General features: G+C 33.9%; 1 protein-coding gene and 1 long non-coding RNA gene across 3 annotated transcripts in view; one reads left to right on the plus strand and one right to left on the minus strand.

Moving 5' to 3' along the window:
• Window positions 1–21180, minus strand: part of LOC111057596 (multiple epidermal growth factor-like domains protein 8) — a 181373-nt gene that overhangs the window by 55131 nt on the left and 105062 nt on the right. For both annotated transcript variants that reach the window (XM_039424112.1, XM_039424113.1), the window contains exons 23-27: window positions 20593–20793; window positions 5072–5253; window positions 3880–4094; window positions 2963–3232; window positions 419–619 (exon numbers count right to left, since the gene is read on the minus strand). In XM_039424112.1, coding sequence (XP_039280046.1) covers window positions 419–619; window positions 2963–3232; window positions 3880–4094; window positions 5072–5253; window positions 20593–20793 — 1069 coding nt within the window. The remainder of the gene's footprint in view (window positions 1–418; window positions 620–2962; window positions 3233–3879; window positions 4095–5071; window positions 5254–20592; window positions 20794–21180) is intronic.
• On the plus strand, window positions 13300–17207 carry LOC120350498. The gene is made up of 2 exons (XR_005570811.1): window positions 13300–13566; window positions 16699–17207. It is a non-coding gene; the product is annotated as an uncharacterized LOC120350498 (long non-coding RNA).

Below are 21180 nucleotides of genomic sequence, written 5' to 3' on the forward strand. Positions count from 1 at the left end.
ATAGATAAAGCTTTATTAACTTTGTGGTTGCAGAAATAATGTCTTTATTTTCTTCAATATATAGTATGTATTCTTACAACCAAGATATGGATTGGATAACGTATAGGTAGGCTATATCAACATTAAGGCTCACATACATAAATAAAAAAGCTAGGCATTACATAAAATAGCTTTTATACATTGGATGTGAGAGGAGTTCCATATAAAAACTGGATGAGTTTTGGGGAAATTGTGAAGATCGGCCTGGTGTAGACAACAAGAGTGATACAGCACTACCTCAGCTCAACCTGAGTGATACAGCACTAGTAGAAGATAGCACATTTCATAAGAAACTAGCAGCACTAAATAATCTAACGGTAAATACAGCAAACAGTATTCCAACAGTGAATAGTAAGCAGTTGTGTGTGGGGAAAATTACCTTGATGTTAACCCAATGAGAGTTTTTCAAGCTGAATTTCCAAAAGTCGCTGAGCGTATTGTTAGCCAAGCCAAAGATGCTTTCATTCTTCTGAGCCAGACCTCCGTAGACAAATATCTCTCGCCGTGAATGAACTATTTCGGCTGCGTGGAAGTACCTGCCTTCGGGCATACTCACGTCACTCGTCGAATCTATTGTGATCTGCAATAAAAACATGCTATCGATATCACAAATCCAATACTCAAAAAAGTGAAGGATCATTACTGAATCTATAACTGTTCTTATTTGATATTAATCTGAACAATCAAGCAAACTAAACAGTATTTTAAAGTCCTCTTGATTCGTAGGTCAACTACCAATTTGCCAACCGCTCTTTTGGAGTGCAGTTGAATCAATTTATACACTCGGGATATCCACAGTATTACTTAGTTTCAATGTGTTATTACTTAGTTGCGTGGAAATGACATAGTACGATTCATAAAGTCTAGAAGAATCAGCTGGCTGGGACATGTCCAAAGAGTGGAGAATAATAGGATGCAGAGGCAGATGCTTGATGGAAGAATGGAAGGAACGAGGAAAAGAGGTCGCCCGAGAACACGTTGGCTGCAGGATGTGGAAAAAGATCTAGCGTGCCTAGGAGTGAGGAACTGGAGGAGACTGGCTAATCAGAGAGATGAATGGAGGCGAATTGTTGAGGAGGCCAAGGTCCACGCAGGGCTGTAGCGCTTCGTAAGTAAGTAAGTAAGTAAGTACTTAGTTTCAATATCTACCACTCTAGTTTTAATGCTCATGGCATTATAATCATAATTATTATGATTATTATTTGGACTGTTCTTATCAAAATTAGGGAGAGAAACAGTTTTGGGTTTATTGTTGATTCTCTCCCAATTATTAGCCTAATTTGATATTGTGATTGTGAAATGTAATAAATAAATAATTTTTACTCATTTATTTCACATTTCATGAAGAATTGCTAGTTTATTTTTGAATTATTTTTGACGACACAGCAGTCTAAATTTAGAAATTTGATACATAATTCAGTGAAACTGATATACTAAAGAGTAAAGACAGTATAATTGTGATTTTATTTCATTTTGAAACGATCTTCGATAACAGTGTACAAATCTTAATTTTGAATTTATAAAGTAACATTATAATACCCTTTTTTTGAAAAGTTTTGAATATAAAATACCACATTATTTTTTATTAAAACAACTAGTTTCGATGTTTCATATCATCTTAGTTTTGAAAAAGAAGTGTATTAGGATTACTCACTCCATGGACTTTGTCTGTTGGAGAGTGGCCCATTTTATATGGGAATTTAACTATTGCACTCCCAAGTCATATTAGAGAAATTGAGAACTTGAGAAAGTTCAAAAGAGCACTTACGAAATTACTTATTGAATTATGTCCATACAAATTAGCGAACTTCATTGAAAGATGATTTTTGCTTGATGTATGTTATGTGAAATTTGTTGTGTTTGGTAGATGGAGTATATTAGTAATATATTAGATTACACTTTGACGTGTCATATACTGCAGGAGCGCTATTTCCTTGTTGCAGTTCCATGTGACGAATGTAAAGTAAAGTAAAACACTATTTTACTATTTGAATACTACCTTCTGTTCCCCAATCTCAATAAGCTCTTCAATAGTTATCAATAAACAATAGGTCTTCAGAAAAACAGACAACTGTGAATAAAAAAAAAACATTTGAATAGCTTCTATAAATAATGTGGGAAAATCGTCACGGGGGTTTCAACTGTTATATTTCACCGTGAATTTGTTATTGTATCCATCCACAAACAAGGAGTGGCAACACTAAAAACAGTTGATTTGGGGCTATAAGCACCATCTATGTTCAACGCTTATCCAAGATTACATAAATGTATGGTTGCCTTATTGTTATAATGTGTTTCATTCCGGGTTTAAACGGACAACTTGATCCGTTGTTTGAAGCCCGATATGAAACATAATATTAATTGTGAACATGCCTTCATGTAATCGTACAGTGAGGTCCACCTTATAATGACAGTATTTTATTAAAATTGTTGTTTCAGATGACGCTATCCTTTTCTAGTTCCGCAATGTTGCCAGAGCGTTTGGAGAAATATGATTAATTGACAAAATATTTTATATCAATTATGAAAATTCATTATTTAATCATTGAAAAAATATTTTCTTGATGAATAAAATATAATTGATTATTTTTAGCAAAAATAACAGTTGATATTACATTACATCATATATATATATATATATATAGTCTATCGGTATCAGCTATCATCTATATAGAAGGCACTGTCAAGACAGAGAATCAGCAACGCTGTTTACCTATCTTCCTATACTGCCATTATAATGTGGACCTCACTATAGATTAGCGTTGAAAGGCGTAACGCGTCGTAATCCAGTTCAAAATGAAATTTTGTTGGAACTGGCACTGTGCTAACGGCACTTAGTCTTTAGCCTGTTTTTATGATTGTCAATAATTAAACGTGGATATGAACTATTGGATAACATTTGCATGGCTACATGGCTACCCACCTGCATCCAGGTGTTGTTCTTGGTGTCGAAGAGACGTATGTCGTTGAGCGGGCCGTGCGACAGGGAGTAGCCGCCAAACAGCCAGAGTGAACCGCGGCGGTCGGCGAGGAGCGAGTGGCCGAAGCGAGGCAGCATCTTGCGCAGGTGGTCGAGGTGGTCGGCCAGGTGCGCCGAGTTGAACAGCTCACTCGACACCAGCTGCGACGCTGTCAGCCGTGTCTCGCACTGGGCGCCGCCCCACCCCTCCGAGCACAGACACCGTCCGTACCCCTACACAATTAATCAATGTCAAAAACAAAATATAAAAAAAATATTCACATTCAAATTTATTGATTCTCAAAAAAATATACAACACTTTCAAGACAAAATATATATATATATATATATATATATATATAAGAATCTACACCTGCAAAGAAACCCTGTGCGCAGGTGTGAGTTGCAATATAAATGTTTTTCAAAAATATTTAACAAAAATGATCCAAAACAAATTTCTTGAAAAAAATACAGAATAAAAACTAGTACTTAATAATAAAGAGGATACTAAAAATAAAGGAACGGAAGGAGAAAAGACGGAAAAGGCCAAGAATATATATATATATGTAAAGTATGGTCCAGAGATCGAGTGTACAGTTCAAAAAAGGCCACAATAGCGTTAATGACAATAAGAGTGGACGATCGAGCGTTGTCACAGATGAACTGGTTGATAAAGTCGATCAGAAAATTCATGAAAATCAAGACGTTTAGGTCTTGTTTCAAGTAACTTTCACTTGTTCCCAAAAATGAAGGTTTTTTTTGTTCTTTCAAAAGTACATATCACAATTATTGTCTAATTAAATCTTTTCATTTTATTCCAAAACGTTTGTTACTTTCTGAATAGCCCTCGTATTCTGTAGAGCTGAATTGCAGAATAATACCTTATCGCAGTTGCCCTGCTTGAGATGAGCGCTGCAGTTGTTGGGACAAAGGAGGTCGCTGCAGTTGGTGCCGACTGTGCCCTCGGGGCACACACACACGCCGTGCCGGCACTCGCGGTTGGGCGGACAGTTGTTCGGACAGGACAGCACACTCACTGTCGCGTTGAAGCCCTCGCTTATGTGCCCGCCCTGCTTGTAGTGCACTGTCAGTATACCTGCCAAACATTCATAACATTTAAACATCAACTAGTCTTGTCAAAATTGAAGTTTTTTGATATGATGAACCCTCTTCGGATAATTTGATAAACAAAATTAGGAAACAAGGAGCAAAGAAGAAGTTTTGGGCGCTTTTTCTTTTCAATATAACGATGTTTTAAACCTGATAAATAAATTGAATAATACAATGAAAATTCATGTAATTATCGGGAGAGAACTGTTCTTCTCTTGAATTTTGATAAATAGTAACGTGTTTCAAAAAATAGTCTTCACATCTAACTGAAGTATCTAAGTTCAATTTTTAATCTAACAATATTCAAACTAGATTTTTGAAATTGGTAGGATAAGACAATGAATGAGATTTTAATATTACACTCAATAATTAATATGCTAAATTTTGGATTGAGTTATTTCAAAAAAATTGGAAGCCAAAAAATACCAACTCACCCGCAATAAGCACTATAAAAATATGTAATTGAATTAGAGATTTTATCAAAACTCATAGGGTAAATTTATGAGTTGATGATTTAGCATAAGAAAATTATTTAGGGATGTATTAGAGACGATTTAAAGGTTGGTCGAGAAGCTCAAAATTACCAATCTTATGTAATCAGGCAAACCATATCATGCAAACTGAAACGTATGGACGCTAAATTGAATGACTTTGGAAGTTGTTAAACTGGAGATCGAAAATGGTATCGGTCGGAGGACATTTTACGTTGGTTTACCATGAGTTTAAAAGTGTTTAAACTTTTCCCAGACGGCTGTTTGAGCTTTTCCTTTTTTTAATACAAAAGATGTCCATTAACTTTAAACTTTATGTATCAATGTTTCCTTTCACTATTTGTATTCTTTGCATAATAATACAAGAAGACTAAATGAAAGGGTTGGGCTTTTGTGAGCATTCTTTGTTCCTAATGTAATGTTAGCAATGTTAAGTGATAAAGTAGTTACAATACAAGTGTTTGTTACCAACCTGATTTGGCCTCCACAGTGATTGGATATTGAGTATCTTGGGAGCAAAATACCCCGAGCACATGGCTCTGATGGCTTCCCGTGAGCGACACAAAGTCAGGCAATCCGTCGTAGATGTAGACACTGTTCTCGAGGCACGGCACCTGAATATCCTTGTCTATTGTCAACTGGATGATGTTCGATCTGTAAAGAATAAAAAGAAAAAAGTCAATATTATAATTCTTCTTGGAATCAGTATTGCATGTACAGGTACTGAAATTGAGATCAGATGGAAAGTTATCAGGATAAAATTTTTGCATCGTCAATAATAAATGTAATGTTCGCAGTAGCGAAATGGATGTTATGAGAGATATCCATATTGAATGAAACGATTATATTATTTTATTTCAGACACGACTGACTTTGTGTATGCATCCCATTATCAAGTGTCGAAATTTTATTATTTATTCTAATGCCCATTTGAGTAATACTACTACCAACAGGTGGTTACATAGAAACCAACTGGTCAAATACAAGGAAATTTGTTATCGGGTGTAAGCTACCTGGAAATCCATTCAAGATAGAACAGTCTACTTGGTCTTAGGCTGTAGAGTACAAAATTACGCCCAGAGGGATTATGAATCATGAATTTAAATTGTGGAAATCGGAAGATATAGTTGGCACTCGATAAAGATAGAGAGCTCCAAATGATTTATTTTTATTTGAAATACTATATACTATGAATATATAATACTATATACTATAAATATAGAATACTATATACTATAAATATATACTGTATAAAAAGGCGTAATTTTTCTGTCCGATGGCTTGATTTGGCGTGAATCTCAAAGAACTTTAAAAGGAAGCGAAAATCCGTGGTCACTCTCTAAAAAGCTACAGGGCAAGAAATTCAATTTATGTATCTAAGCTGTCCAATACTCCAAAATCCTTACACGAAAAATTTAGGGCCTGTTTTCGAGTTCGGGATTTAGCTAAGTTCTAGCCTTTAAACAGCTGGAGTCAGAAAATTGGCTTTCCGAAACGGGGCATAGTCATAGTCCACGTTTAAATTAAATTAAAAAAAAAACTAGAAAATTGAACACAAAATAAAATAAAGAGGAAATAATATAAAGTTTCTGCTATTTTGAATTATTTAGGAATGTTTCATTTCGTCAAGGAAAAACGTTTTCAATTATAGAAATGAGAAAATAAAGATTATCATAAAAACTGCGACCACGCCCTGTTTCGGAAAGCCAATTTTATTTTGGAAATCGACCCTTAGCGTGTTCCGAATTAATTCCCCAAACCCCTTTTCACTACCTCGTGACTGGACTAATAAATACAGTTGTGAGTAAAACATTTAAAAATAAGGGTACTTGGATATTCTATTTTTACTCCGTGATAATTAAGAGTAGCCCTAACAATAACATGTAAAACAAAAACATGTATTGATCACATATTTTGGAGAAATGTAAATTTTAAAGAAGATAATGTAATAAGCTCTATACAGAAAACCTAATATTACTGATCATTTCTGTACTACCTTTTACGTGAGAAATCCAAACACATTTTTTTAAAAAGTAAGAGAGGTCTTCACAGAAAAAATTAATTATAAGAAATTGATAGAAGGGCTACAAAAAGAAAGTTGGGGAAATGAAATTTCCTTCAATGATCAAAATATAGACTTAGATGATAAGATTGATGAATTTTGTAGTAAGTTAATAAGCAATATAAAATCAGCTAGTGAACAGATAAAAATAAAAATAAAAATAGACCACTCAACAAATGGATAACTCCGGGGCTGATAAGATCCATTAGAGAGCGTGATAAATTGCATAAAAAACTAAACAGTCAGCAATTCAATATTGAATTACAATCTAGGTACAAAACATATAGAAATTTATTAAATAAACTTATAAGAAAAACTAAATTTGAGTATTACAAAACCAGAATCTCTAATTCTAAAGGAAATAGTAAAAAAAACTTGGAATTGCATAGAAGAAATTTTGGACATCCAACGTGCAAATAAACCCCCCAATATTGATCCACATATTTTGAATAGTTATTTTGCTGGAGTGGGGAGAGCTTATGCTGAAAGAATCGATATTGTACAACACTCAGTGGATGCACAACGTTTACGTTGTTTGGCGGCGGACAGTCCACATTCCTTCTTCATGCGTCCAACGAGCTCCGATGAGATATTAGTTATCATCAGAAACTTGAAATCTGGCTCGTCCCCGGGGGTGGATGGACTGGGTAATGTATGCTTGAAGAATATTGCTTATATTATGGCGAAACCATTGTCAGTGTTATTCAACAAATGTTTTGAATTGGGTCATTTTCCTTCTCATTTCAAGATAGCAAAAATAGTTCCTCTATTCTAATCAGGTGACAGAAAGGCTCCCGAAAACTATAGCCCAATCAGTTTGATAAGCAATTTATCTAAAATATTTGAAAAACTTATAAAACGACGATTGATAGAATCCCTTAATAAATATACACTTTTAGCTGAGAATCAATTCGGTTTCCAATATAGAGGGCAATCCAAGAGGGCAAATCAACTGAGGATGCTATGACAAATTTAGTTCGAATAATTACAGATAACTTTCAGAGCAACAAAAAAACTTTAGCAGTATTCCTGGATTTAGCATCTCTCACAGGTCCCTTCTGAATAAGTTGGAAAGTATCGGTTATAGAGGAACAGTTCTTAAAATTATTTGAAAGCTACTTGCAAAATAGATCTCAGTTATTCACTCTAAATGAAAAAACAAATTTAATGATATCGACTGGGTTTGGCCTTCCCAAGGGTACAGTCCTCTCACCGATATTATTTTTGATATACATTAATGATCTCTTAAAAATAAATATTAATAACTGTACTACTATATCTTTCGCCGATGATACTGCCTTGGTTTTCACCGGACCAGATTGGAGGCAGGTGGAGCGATTGACGGAATTGGGTCTGGCTATTGTGAAGTCATGGCTGGATCAACATTCACTAACTCTAAATGCAAAGAAAAGCGTTCACATGGCCTTCTCACCCTCAGTGAGATCAGCCCCCCGGGAAGGGTCACATACGGTTATTAAAATTCACTCCCCTGACTGCGCCTATTATGCATATCAACGGGTGAGGCACGAGGACTGTGGTTGCAGCTCGTTAGAAAAAGTGGATGTAATTAAATATTTAGGCGTTATGTTCGACTGTCATTTGAAGTGGAATGCTCAAATTGATAGTCTGTGTAGAGGATTGAGACATGTCATATATAAGTTTCATAAATTGAGCGGTCTCGGGGATGCGAATGTAATGAAATTGGTGTACTCGGCATAATGCTCAGTCAATTTTTCAGTATGGAATCAGGGTGTGGGGTAGTGCCTTGGATACGTTAATGAACAAGATTCTCGTATTGCAAAGACATGTAATAAAAGCCGCTCTTGGCTGTCCCAGACACTACCCAACAAAACTTCTGTTTGTTGAGTTCCCCGTGCTAACGGTAAAGCAGCTCTATATAAAAAATTTAATACTGTACCTGAACAAATGTAAAAATATATTTAAACCATACATGATGGCATACAACTTCCGAGCGTAACCGAACTATATTATAAATAGAACTGACTTGACTGTTTGCCGAAGACAATTCACTTACATCAGCAATAAACTTATTAACTTGGTACCTCAACACTTTCTAGTAAAACATATTACAAAGTCATCCATAAGAAATATAGTTGAATGGATAAAATCTGTTAATGTATCTCACCTCTTTCATAATTGATCTCCTTATCTTTTGTCACCTCCATATACCGGTAAATTTTTAGTTTTAATTTAGGTGTTTTTTCCTATAGCCATCTCCGTAATAAAGCACTCTTTTTGTTTATTATTTATTTTTTTCAATATTAATATATCGATTAAATGGTTTATTAATTTTGTAAGTTGAGATTTCTAAGATTGATACTCGTTGCAGCACACAAACCTCTGGTTTTGCTGGCAACGCCTATAAGCTAATTTTGAGAAGAATTATTATTTATTTCATGTTTATGTTTAAATTAAGTTTTTAATGGTGTTTTTGTTTTGAAATAGTTATTTGTATATCTAGAGTGAAAAGTACGACTTTTTCTCCCTGTGGGAAAAAGTTTGAAGCCCGAGGCGAAGCCGAGGGCAGCAATTTTCCTGAGGGAGAAAAAGTATTTTTCGATCGTGATGTACACAACATTTTTCCTCCATCTACATTTTTTTATAGAAACTGCAAATAAAATCATTCTAATAACTTACGTATTGGTGACAATGATTCCTAACAACATAACCTAAATCTAAAACCTAAAATAAGGTCATCTGATTGGCACTGCCGATTGCGCTATCTATCGGCAAAAGTTGTAACAATTATATCAGCTGGGCAGCTACCAAAAATGGCTGACTCCAGATCACGCGGTTCAGATTTGAATTGCAGATCAAAATATTTGTTGGCTGGTATTTTGAATAGAATAGAATATTTTAAAAATTGTATAAATTTTTATCGTCTACTAATATTAAGAATATAATAATTATCATACAAACATATATTTCATGAGTTGATCAAATTTCTGGTTGTAGTATTGAATTCAGTTGACTCAATGACAGACACCTCTATTATGCTTTCTCATCTAAGCTTAGACCTTCTAACCTATTACCATGTAAGTTTTAAAAATAGAGATGCTTCCCATGTTATTTAAATGGAGTCACTTTTACTCCCTAGGGAGTTTTTCTGTTTTTTACTACCAAGAGCGAAAAAGTGAAACTTTAGTATTATGTTTCATGGAGTAAAGTAAGTACTTTAGACAGTAGGTGGAGGAAAAATGGTATTGTATTATGGCAAATAAAGAATTTGAATAAAAGGTAATTATGTAAAGTAATTTATTAATAGCCCATATTGAATATTTTGAAAGAACGGATTTGAATACATTTCGCCTTTGAAAATTAATTCATCAACCTTTATATCAATTTTTTCTTTGATGACTCACACTTTGCGTTTGGCAACCCCTCTGGATAGCAGAAATCGCGTTTCGACTTCATACATTCTAATTTTCCTGTATCCCAAGCTCTTACATGAATGATATTCTCCATTATTTTTACATGTTTTTTACTTGTTATTTTCAAAGCAACTCTCCACAAGTATTTTAAGCTCAGGTGATGATGTGGGGATGAATGATAATTATAGACCTACAGTACAAACGTTTCGGTTTGTGATGATTTCATGCATGGATCAATAGAGGGATAATGAATAGCTGAAACGAAACTTGAGAATGAGTAGCTGATATGAAATGAGAGAGAAATGATACCTGAATTATCTGTTAAATCTATACTAAGAACCTATTTGATTTTTACTTTTGTCTTGTTAAAATTAATATTATTTATACTTTAATAACAGAATGGAATTGGTTAAATACTTAATTTTTACGACTAATAAGGCATTTTTTTTCACTCTATTCCAGTTTTTTTATTATTTCTGATAAAACGGTTCGTTATTTCATTTAGATTGTATTTGGTTTGAATGTAGCTTCCATAAGAGCAGACAACATTGCCCAATTGACCTATTACTAAAACATTGTAAAAGGTTTCCAAAAAATGTGCAGGGTTGAAATTAAACTCTGGCTTTTTGTGTGGTAGGCTGGTATTCTACAGAAGATAGTGAGCGGAGATGAGAAATTTGGTGTAGTGTATTTAAGTCATATTAAGATATTCAAGTCATATCGATTTTCATAGAAAATACCTATATTACCCAGATACCCATATAATTTCATATAATTGAAACTTGTGAGTCATTACAAATTGAGGCTAATTATCAATAAACAAAAAAGAAGAATGTTGTAATAAGACCAATGGGATAAAAAGAAATGAACTAGGATAAAAGGTTCTGTGGATCTTTCCATAATAGATTACCGGGGTTTTTTAATTAAGATATATTTGTAACTATCTGTATTTCTTCTATTCAGTCCTGAAATCTAATCTAATCATTTCAGATGCCTGAAAAAATATCTAAGAGATGATCAATGAGTTTTTCATTAGAGGAGCAGTCAATGATTGGCTCATGCAAACGAAATTTGGAAGAGCGCGAAGAGAAAGAATTTCATAATTTGGCTAATTATTATTTTATTGCATCTTTGTACGTGAACATTCGATAACTTACAGAACAATTATAGTTAGGTAAATGCTATCTAAATTCGGGGTTGCCTTTAATGCCTTATAAAGATAACATCAATTAATTACACATGATAATTTAGTGAATTAAATGATTAATTCAGATACTTCCAGTGCTACAAAAATATAACAAGCTAGGGAATGAGAAACTAATTCCCTATAGATTTCTGACTGACAATAGATTCAGGTTTGCAATATTAGACTACAAAGTTTTAAATTATTAAAAAACTGCCCTAAGTAAAACTGATGAGGCTGTGATCGAAAATAAATGACCTACTGTATCAGACCTACTGTCTCAATATTTCAATTTTTGAATTAATCTTATAACAGAGTGATTCCATTAGAATCATTAAAAACCAAGTTCAGTTGTTGTATGTTGACCCTGTCGAATATTGAGCTTTTGCCAATAGAGTTGGAAATTGATGAGTTAGCTAGGAATATGATTTACTATAGAAAGTGATAATATGATGCATTAAACAAAAACTGATTTTATTATTACTGTACAGTTACAATCACCTATTATAAGTTTTTATAATGCCAAAGTTCCCGTGATTATACTAGGTTTTGTCATTACCGTAAGATTACAGTTACCCACTATAACTATTTCTATTCCATAGTGCTAATATTATAATGACATTGAAAAGAAAAAAACTAAAATAGCCATTTAATGAGACTTGGTAACATAAATATAATGGTGACCATAATAGTTACTAATAATAATACCATAATAATTGAGTTTAAAATAGGGGTGAGTGGACTTGCAGGGACATTGAAATCATATGAAAATTTCTTAACTATCGTAGGGTACTAGGCCAATTTCAATCTTAGTTCAGATAGAAAGGTAGAGGAAAAATTTAAAAAATCTGAAAATTAAAATAAATATTATTATCAATGGACTTATTACAAGCTGTTGCTATTCAAATTTTGCTTTAAACTGGTACTGGAATAGGATCTTACTAGTAAAACATTTGAATAATAATTAGGCTGTACTTGGATCCGAATTCAATGTAAGCTTCTTTCATCTAATAGATTTGAAACATTAATAAAATAATTCAATAATCCCGAAATTTTAAGGAATCAAAACAGTTGAACTGAAATGCAGGGCACGGAACAAAAATATGAATAGCATTACAGTTTCTAGAAAATGAAGTTTAATGGTAATCATAATACAAATAACACTGTATTATAATAGTTTCAATAATATTCCTAATCATGATCAAACACTAATCAATTTAACTTCCAATAATCATTAATCAGATATAATTATTAACATATTTTTTACAGGGAGGAGAAAATAAAAACTAATATCACCTCGGTGAAGTACCTTGTAAAGAGTCTTCTACTGATGATGTTAAAACAAATGAAAAATACTGTATATAAATGATGTAAATACATCAATAGTCGTTTTGCTCAAAGAAATTTATTATAATTTATTTTATCCCAATTCCGGAATATTTCAACCCTAGAGCTTAACACTGTATTATTGCAGCATTATTATGATTTTGTATGCAATACAATGCATAAATTATGGTAACATTATTCAATTAATGTTACTATTGATTAATTAATGTTTGCTATTGAACTTAAAAATGAATTTTGGGACAGGACCATTAGTAAGAAACTAGTTCTGCTGAAATGTTATCGATATCAACTTTCTTATAGCATTCTTGTATTGCTTGAGAACTGAAATAAATTAAATTAGTATTACCTCCTCTTCCTCCTCACCATCCCACAACGTCTCCTTCTCCTTCTCCTTCTCCTCATGCTTAAACTCCTTTTTACTGCTTGTCATACTTTTTTGTGTTTAGTGGAACTATCTATCGGCTTATGATGATTAATGTGAACTCAGAATGAATTATTAATTTATTCAATTTCGGTAATGTGAGCCAACTCACGCGAGCCTCTTCATGCAAATCCCAAGAGAGATTAGAGTTATTCAGAATATGAGTTGCATGCTCGGAATAATTAATTACCTTACCCATTATCTATGACGTCCAGTAACATGAAAAAACAAAGTTGATGATGACATTCTTTTAAAATAATTGAATTGTGAGTGAAGTAGCCTTGCCCTGATGTTCATTCGTACGCAGTCTGTTGAAGGTTCACGCCCAGGTTATAGCTAATTTTAGTGAGTGTTCTAGTTGAGAGTACCAGGATCCCAATCCTAGTTCTTGTGTAGATATTCAATCAAGTGATCAACCATATACTAAGTTTATTGTTTGTTATGTTCATCGCGCTCTTGAACGCATCAGTACCCATAACTCCTAATAGACGGCTGATGAGGAGAAGGAAAAAAAGTGATTACCCATTTCAAGAACTTTTTGGATAATACGTCATTGCATGAGGTAAAATATATTTTTGATGCAAACAAACATTAAATGAAGCGATGTTTTTGATGTATAGTTATAATCAGTCTCATCATCTCATTATTTGCGATTTATAAAATGATGAAAATGAATAAATAGAAATTCCCTTGACAACTGAAGTGGCAAACACTCCCCAACACATCTTTACCCTACTTATCCCTGCTTTCACCATTTGTGGTCCACTACATCTTGGAACTGAAAATATTAAATCTCTTAGGAGAAAACATGGTGATGAGATATACAAAATTGCAGATATCTTAGGTATGTCTGCAAAAGAACTCGATAAGGTGATCCATATAAATTCAACTAGAAATGGTATAGATATTATTTATGGAGAGAAAATTGGTATATCTGATTCCATTCTTGAGAAGTTTTTCCATGATATCTCTATGTATGACTATTTAATAACTTTTGGATTCATTGATAATGAATTCTATAGACGTCCAACCTTCATGTTCAGGGAACAATGGCTGTCCAGCAACATGCTTCCACCTTCAAATATTTACAAAATGCATGCGGTACGATATTTATTAGGCAATAAGAACCAAAAAATATGTATGGACTGAACATTACCTTTCAATTGGATACTGAGACGATTCATGGATTTCCGTCATTCACAATATACTACTTGTCATCGAATCATACTGAGCTTTCAATTTCCCTAGTAATCACATTTCCAGTTTTACTGGTGCAACTAAACATAACTTATTATACGCTTGAGTACGGAAGGATAGAAGGAATCCAGTTTATTAGCAGGGATGATAAATATCGGTTAACAATCCACAATCCTTGGGAAGTTCCAAGTCCATTCATGAGATGACATCGGTTTGATGAATCAAAAAACTATGGCATTCTCACCGAAACTGAACTAATTATAAAATATTCTGTGGATGACAACGACTTTCTGTACAAATTTTCATCTGACAGTCAATGCTACAACACAACAGAGAAAAATAGGACTTTTTTCAATATTATACTCAACAAAACTGTTTAATAGAGTGCTCCACCAAAAGAGCTCTGAAAGTATGTGGATGTGTTTTGCATGCCTCACGACGAATCGACTTACATATGCTCCGATAAAATACAGCTCCTGTGCGTTGAATATTGCAAAAGACACTCATTATGACACAGGTGACAGGAGCTTTGTAGGTGACTGTGACTGTTTGCCATCTTGTAACTACACTAACTACAAGGTGTTGAATGATTTAGGCAACGCTAAAAGTTATTACAGGTCATTTAAAGTTGATATTGTAATCAGAAACAAAATTTTCCTTCCAAAAGTTCGAACCCACACATACAATAACAATTAGTTGATGGATTCCACTGTTGTCTCCTTGTATGCATTTCTAGGCGTAACAATTATCTGTAGTAGAATATTTTGGAGCAGAGTTGGTAAACACCATAAAATGCCGGAAACTCCAATACCTCGGACATATAATGAGGAACACAGAGAGGTACGGGCTACTCCAAGAGATCCTTCAAGGCAAGATAAACAGCAAGAGAAAACCGGGTCGAAGAAGAATATCTTGGTTGGCAAATCTGAGGAAGTGGTTCGGTAAAACATCAGTAGAACTCTTCCGAATCGCAACCAACAAAATCAAGATAGCCATGCTGATAGCCAACATCCGGAACGGATAGGCACTTAGAGAAGAAGAAGAATATTTTGGCTATAGTTATTATACTTACATTCTACTGTAGTAGAATATTTCGGCTATATTCATTATACTTACACCTAGAAATGCATCCAAGGAGACAACTGTGGAATCCATCAACTCATTGCTATTGCATGTGTGGGTTCGAACTTTTGGAAGGAAGAATTTGTTTCTGATTACAATATAAACTTTGAATCACCTGTAATAACTTTTAGCGTTGCCTAAATCATAATTTAACACCTTGTAGTCGGTGTAGTTACAAGATGGCAAACAGCCAAAATCACCTAAAAAGCTCCTGTCACCTGTGTCATAATGAGTGTCTTTGGCAATATTCAACGCACAGGAGCTGTATTTTATCGAATCATATGTATTTAGATTTGTTGTGAGGCATACAAAACAGAACACATCCAAATACGTTCAGAGCTCTTCTGGTGGAGCACTCTATTAAACAGTTTTGTTGCGTATAATATTGAAAAAAGTCCAATTTTTCTCTGTTGTGTTGTAGCATTGACTGTCAGATGAAAATTTGTATAGAAAATCGTTGTCATCCACAGAATATTTTATAATTCGTTCAGGTTCGATGAGAATGCCATAGGTTTTTGATTCATCAAAACGATGCCATCTCATGAATGGACTTGCAACTCCACAAGGATTGTGGACTGTAAACCGATATTTTTATCATCCCTGCTAATAAACTGGATTCCTCCTATCCTTCCCTACTCAAGCGTATAATAAGTTATGTTTAGTTGCACCAGTAAAACTGGAAATGTGATTACTAGGGAAGTTGAAAGCTCAGTATGATTCGATGGCAAGTATATTGTGAATGACGGAAATCCATGAATCGTCTCAGTATCCAATTGAAAGGTAATGTTCAGTCCATACATATTTTTTGGTTCTTACTCATTGCCTAATAAATATCGTACCGCATGCATTTTGTAAATATTTGAAGGTGGAAGCATGTTGCTGGACAGCCATTGTTCCCTGAACATGAAGGTTGGACGTCTATAGAATTCATTATCAATGAATCCAAAAGTTATTAAATAGTCATACATAGAGATATCATGGAAAAACTTCTCAAGAATGGAATCAGATATACCAATTTTCTCTCCATAAATAATATCTATACCATTTCTAGTTGAATTTATATGGATCACCTTATCGTGTTCTTTTGCAGGCATACCTAAGATATCTGCCATTTTGTATATCTCATCACCATGTTTTCTCCTAAGAGATCTAAATTTTCCGATTCTTAGACGTAGTGGACCACAAATGGTGAAAGCAGGGATAAGCAGGGTAAAGATGTGCTGAGGAGTGTTTGCCACTTCAATTGTCATGAGAATTTACATTTATTTATTTTCATTTTATAAATCGCGAATAATGAGATGATGAAACTGATAACAACTATACACCAAAAACATCGCTCTATTTAATGATTGTTTGCATCAAAAATATATTTTAGATGAATTAGAGGACAGGAGTATACTGAACCTACAAAGGCTGGGTAGAGTTAGAAATACATCCATCAAGGCAATAACAAAATCGGACGATTTACTGAAGACAATTAAGACTCTGAAGTGGAAGTGGGCAGGTCATGATTGGAGGATTGCAGATGGACGAAGACTCTAACTTTGTGGAAGCCAAACTGGTGGAAAAGGAAAATCGGACAGCAACAATTCAGATGGGAAGACGACATTGTAAGAGTGATTGGGGATAAGTGGGCGGTGTGTGCTAAAGATAGATAGGTGTAGGAACCTGGGAGATGCCTGTGTCCAATAGAGGACCTAACATTTTTGAATTTGAAATTGAATTCTGGACTTTAAATAATTCAAAGGAAAAATGTACATTTGAATTCAGTAATGTCGTAATAAGTATAGTTGAGTATTATCTTAGCAGAGATGTTTAATTTCTCATATTCTTTTTTCTTATTGTATAGTGTTCAGAACCAATAAATGCTTTATTCATTATTTATTCATTTATTTATTACTAGCAGGTAACCCATGTTCCGCAAGGATCTAATTTATACTTGGCAAACTAAAAACTTGATGTAATGAAATCTTGAAGAATTGAAAATAGTCTAGTAGTTCAGACGTGGTAATGCGTCATTCGTGAATTTCCTATCCTGTACGAGTATAAGCCAGTTCTTTCCTTTATTACATTATAGATTTATAGATAAATGGATAGATGATTTATTAGTATCTTTGAAGGTGAATAACTTTTGAACGGTTTGGGATATAAATGTGCGGTTTTTACCATTCATTTTCTCTTGAATTTCTGTATTGAACTCATGTATCCTATGACCACCTTCGAATTACAAAAAAAGTTTGATTCAAAATGGCGTTTCCAAGATGTTGGACCAACATTTTTATGCGACAGAAAAGAAGGATTTTTATTCGAATAGGATCCCCAATCTAAATACCTATAGTAAAATTCCCCTTTTAAAAGAAATATTCAGCTGTTTCCATACTTTTCACCAATCCTGTACAAGGTGAGTGAAAAGTCCGAGAACGGCTTAATATCTCATACACAAAGGTAATTTGACGGTGGATGTGGTTGGGGATCAAAATCAATTCGGAAATACTATACTTCACTATGACTTTAAAAATCTGGTCAGCCCTCTTGGATCAGCCATTTTGAATGCAACTTAATTTTTTGAATGGGAAGATGGTCATGCAATACATGATTTCGATACGGAATTTCAAGAAAAAATGAATGACGAAAACCGAATATCGATATCTCAAACCGTTTCGAAGATATTCACATTATTAATCAATGCTATTCAAAGCAGAAAGGAGAGAAAAAGTATGAGAACGGCTTAGTATCTCATAAAAAATGTAATTTCTAGGTGGTTGTGATTGGGGATCCTACATAAATTGAGAATACTACTCTACTATGACTTTAAAAATCTGATCCGCCATCTTGGATCAGCCATTTTGAATGCAACTTTATTTTTTTAAATAGGAACATTGTCATGCGATACATGATTTCAATACGACATTTCAAGACAAAATGAATGGCGAAAACCACACATCGTTATCTCAAACTTTTTCGAAGATATTATCATTATTAATCAATAACATGCAAATCAGAAATGAAATATAGTCTGTGTAAAATAAGTTGAGACTTGACTCTTCCGAAGAAATTACAAGGTTGCCAAATCGTGTAAAATCGCAGCTTTTTCAAATTTCCAATTTAACGTCAGAATCGGATGTAGAATATCATCCTCGATATGCCAGGAAAAAAGTTCCAGGATTAAAGGATTAAAAGGAAATTCAACTTTTTTAATAAAATTTGGAACATTGCGATTATTTGTTTTTCTTTTAAATACCTCTTTTCTCAGAATCATGGGGCGTCGTGATGCGTAAGAATTTAATAACAAATTAACCGGGAGAATGTCCCCTTTCTATTGGTATCTGGATCATTCCTATACGACCAATGGTTATTTTTCAATTAATGATTATGTTTATCAATGTCGAGACATTTCGAGCAGAAAACATGAAATTTTTGACATACTAGAAGCTTTTTTTATTACAAAAGATAAGTGGGTGGTGAAAGCGTGAAAGTTTCTCAGAAATAATTGAAATTATTTTTCCAGTTGTCAAAAGTAGTCGTAGTAGTGACTTGTGACAAATACATTTAAAAAATAACTTTTTTTAGTAAATTTAATTACGAATCAATTGACACCTTATTTACTAGAAGGTCTGTGAGCAGTAGACCTCGCGCTCAGTAAGTTACATTGACCTGTTGTTATGTTTTCTCAAAAAATAATAAATAATTTATCAATTTAAAATGTCTAGAAAAAATCCTAAATAAACATAGAGCTTTCCGTGACGTGTCCCGGAATGTGAGTGTGAGCGCTGTTATCAGGTCTGGCTGCAACTGTCTACAACGTTGATGGAAAGATACATTTTCAAGATATTCGATGTTTTTGAACGGGTAGTATTATAGTCCACTAAACAGCTGATTTATGATGAATAATTCTATATTCTGATTTTTACTCCGATATTGGCGTATGAAAGGAGGCTCCTTTTTCCTTTTATATTATCCTTGAAATGCCAAATTTCCAAAAGCCTTGTTTATACGACGACGCGCAATTTAAAAAGGATCATACCTGTCAAATTTCATGAAAATCTATTACCGCGTCTCGCCGTAAATGCGCAACATATAAACATTAAGAGAAATCCAAACTGTCGACTTGAATCTTAGACCTCACTTCGCTCGGTCAATTAAGATTGAACGGATATTAAGTGAGATAACGCAGCTTTAGTGATAGGTGATCAATGAAAGTTTGATGCAGTGCATACCAAGGCCGCCTCAGTAATGAAACAATCTATTTGCATTTCATGTTATTAGTAAGCGATTATAGGTAATGTAAAACAATAAAATTGCATTGCATCACCCTCTAAAGGTAGGTTACCTACCACTAAAGCTGCCATATCTCACTTAATATTCGTTCAATATTAATAAATAAGGTGTCGATCGATTTGAAAAAAGCAAAATGACCGCTGTAAGAGTAACTGAAGATTTCCAGACAATTTAAATATGATGTTTAGTTAGATATGTTTGTTAGCCAGGAACAATGCCCTAGATAGAGTATTGGTAGAGAGTTCTTAAACACTCTGTATATCAAACCAATCTACATTTCTTATAAACGAATCTAAAATACTAAAATCTATCCTATCATACTCTACTGATGGTTTATCGGAACAAATGTTTGATAAAGAAGTTTTTAGCTCGTTTTAAAATGAAGTATCATAAGTCATACTTTTCTAATGTCCTATAATCTTGATTGTCCAGTTAATCTGCACAATGTACGGTTTTCCGCAATAAATGCCCATTTAAGTAATACTACCACCAACAGGTGGGATTTTGGATCATAAATTTAAATTGTGGAGATCGGAAGATATAGTTGATTGGAAACATAATTTCCACCAAATTTCGGTTTTCCAAAAACTTGACTCATTTTTGAAAAATTGTAGTTCAGCAATCAATGGAGATGGAGGCTCTGAATTATTCCATTTCATTCGAAACTTTATTATCGAAAAAAAGATAGTGAATTTTCTGACCAATGGCTCAATTTGGCGTTAATCTCAAAGAACTGAAAAAGGAACCGAAAATCCGTGATTCTTGGGGCACTCTGTCAAAAGCTCCAGGGCTAGATGATAAACATTTTGTATTTAAGCTGTCTAATACTCCAGTATCAATGCACGAAAAATTTAGTGTATTCGGAATTAATTCCCCAAACAACCCTTTTCCACTACATCGTGACTGGACTAAAGTTAGTGGCCAGCCCAAGAATAATAACATAAAGACGAGACTCAGAAATGAAGAATTCAAACAAATGATGAATACTGACGTGTCAGATTTGTTGTGTAGTTTGTGAGGCGACACAATCCAGAGACACTCTCGGGCGAGGGAGTGGGAGGTGAGGGAGGAGGGTCGCCCCTGCCTTGACTCCCAGACTGTGGTGTCGGCCAGCCGACTGCCCAGGCCTTGTTGCTCCGATCTGGTCAGGATGCCCCTCGCCATACACTGGTAGTAGCATGTTCCACCTCGTCTGCCAACAAACATGCCAAATTCATTTAAGAGATAAACCTATAAATGAGTTTAGTTCCTCACATAATTAAAAAAAAGTATAACACTGCATAGCACTGTATGCATAACTATAATACATTTCATGTAGCACATAATAGACACTTCAAAGTTTTATAATAATATACGCATGAAAAATAAAAACACAAATATACAGCAGAAACACTCATAAACTTACGTTTTCAGCTAGAGAAATTTCGGCAGCTCTTGAAGGTCTTCAAGAATGAAAAAGACAGCCAAAATAATTCAAGTTTAAGATGTAAGTTTAGGAGTGTTTCTGCACTTTATTTGTTTATGTTTCCTATGTATAACAATGAATTTCATTCTAATATATAACATTGCTTATATATAA

This window comes from Nilaparvata lugens, chromosome 3, assembly GCF_014356525.2.
Source record: "Nilaparvata lugens isolate BPH chromosome 3, ASM1435652v1, whole genome shotgun sequence".
In the NCBI taxonomy this organism is placed as follows: domain Eukaryota; kingdom Metazoa; phylum Arthropoda; class Insecta; order Hemiptera; family Delphacidae; genus Nilaparvata; species Nilaparvata lugens.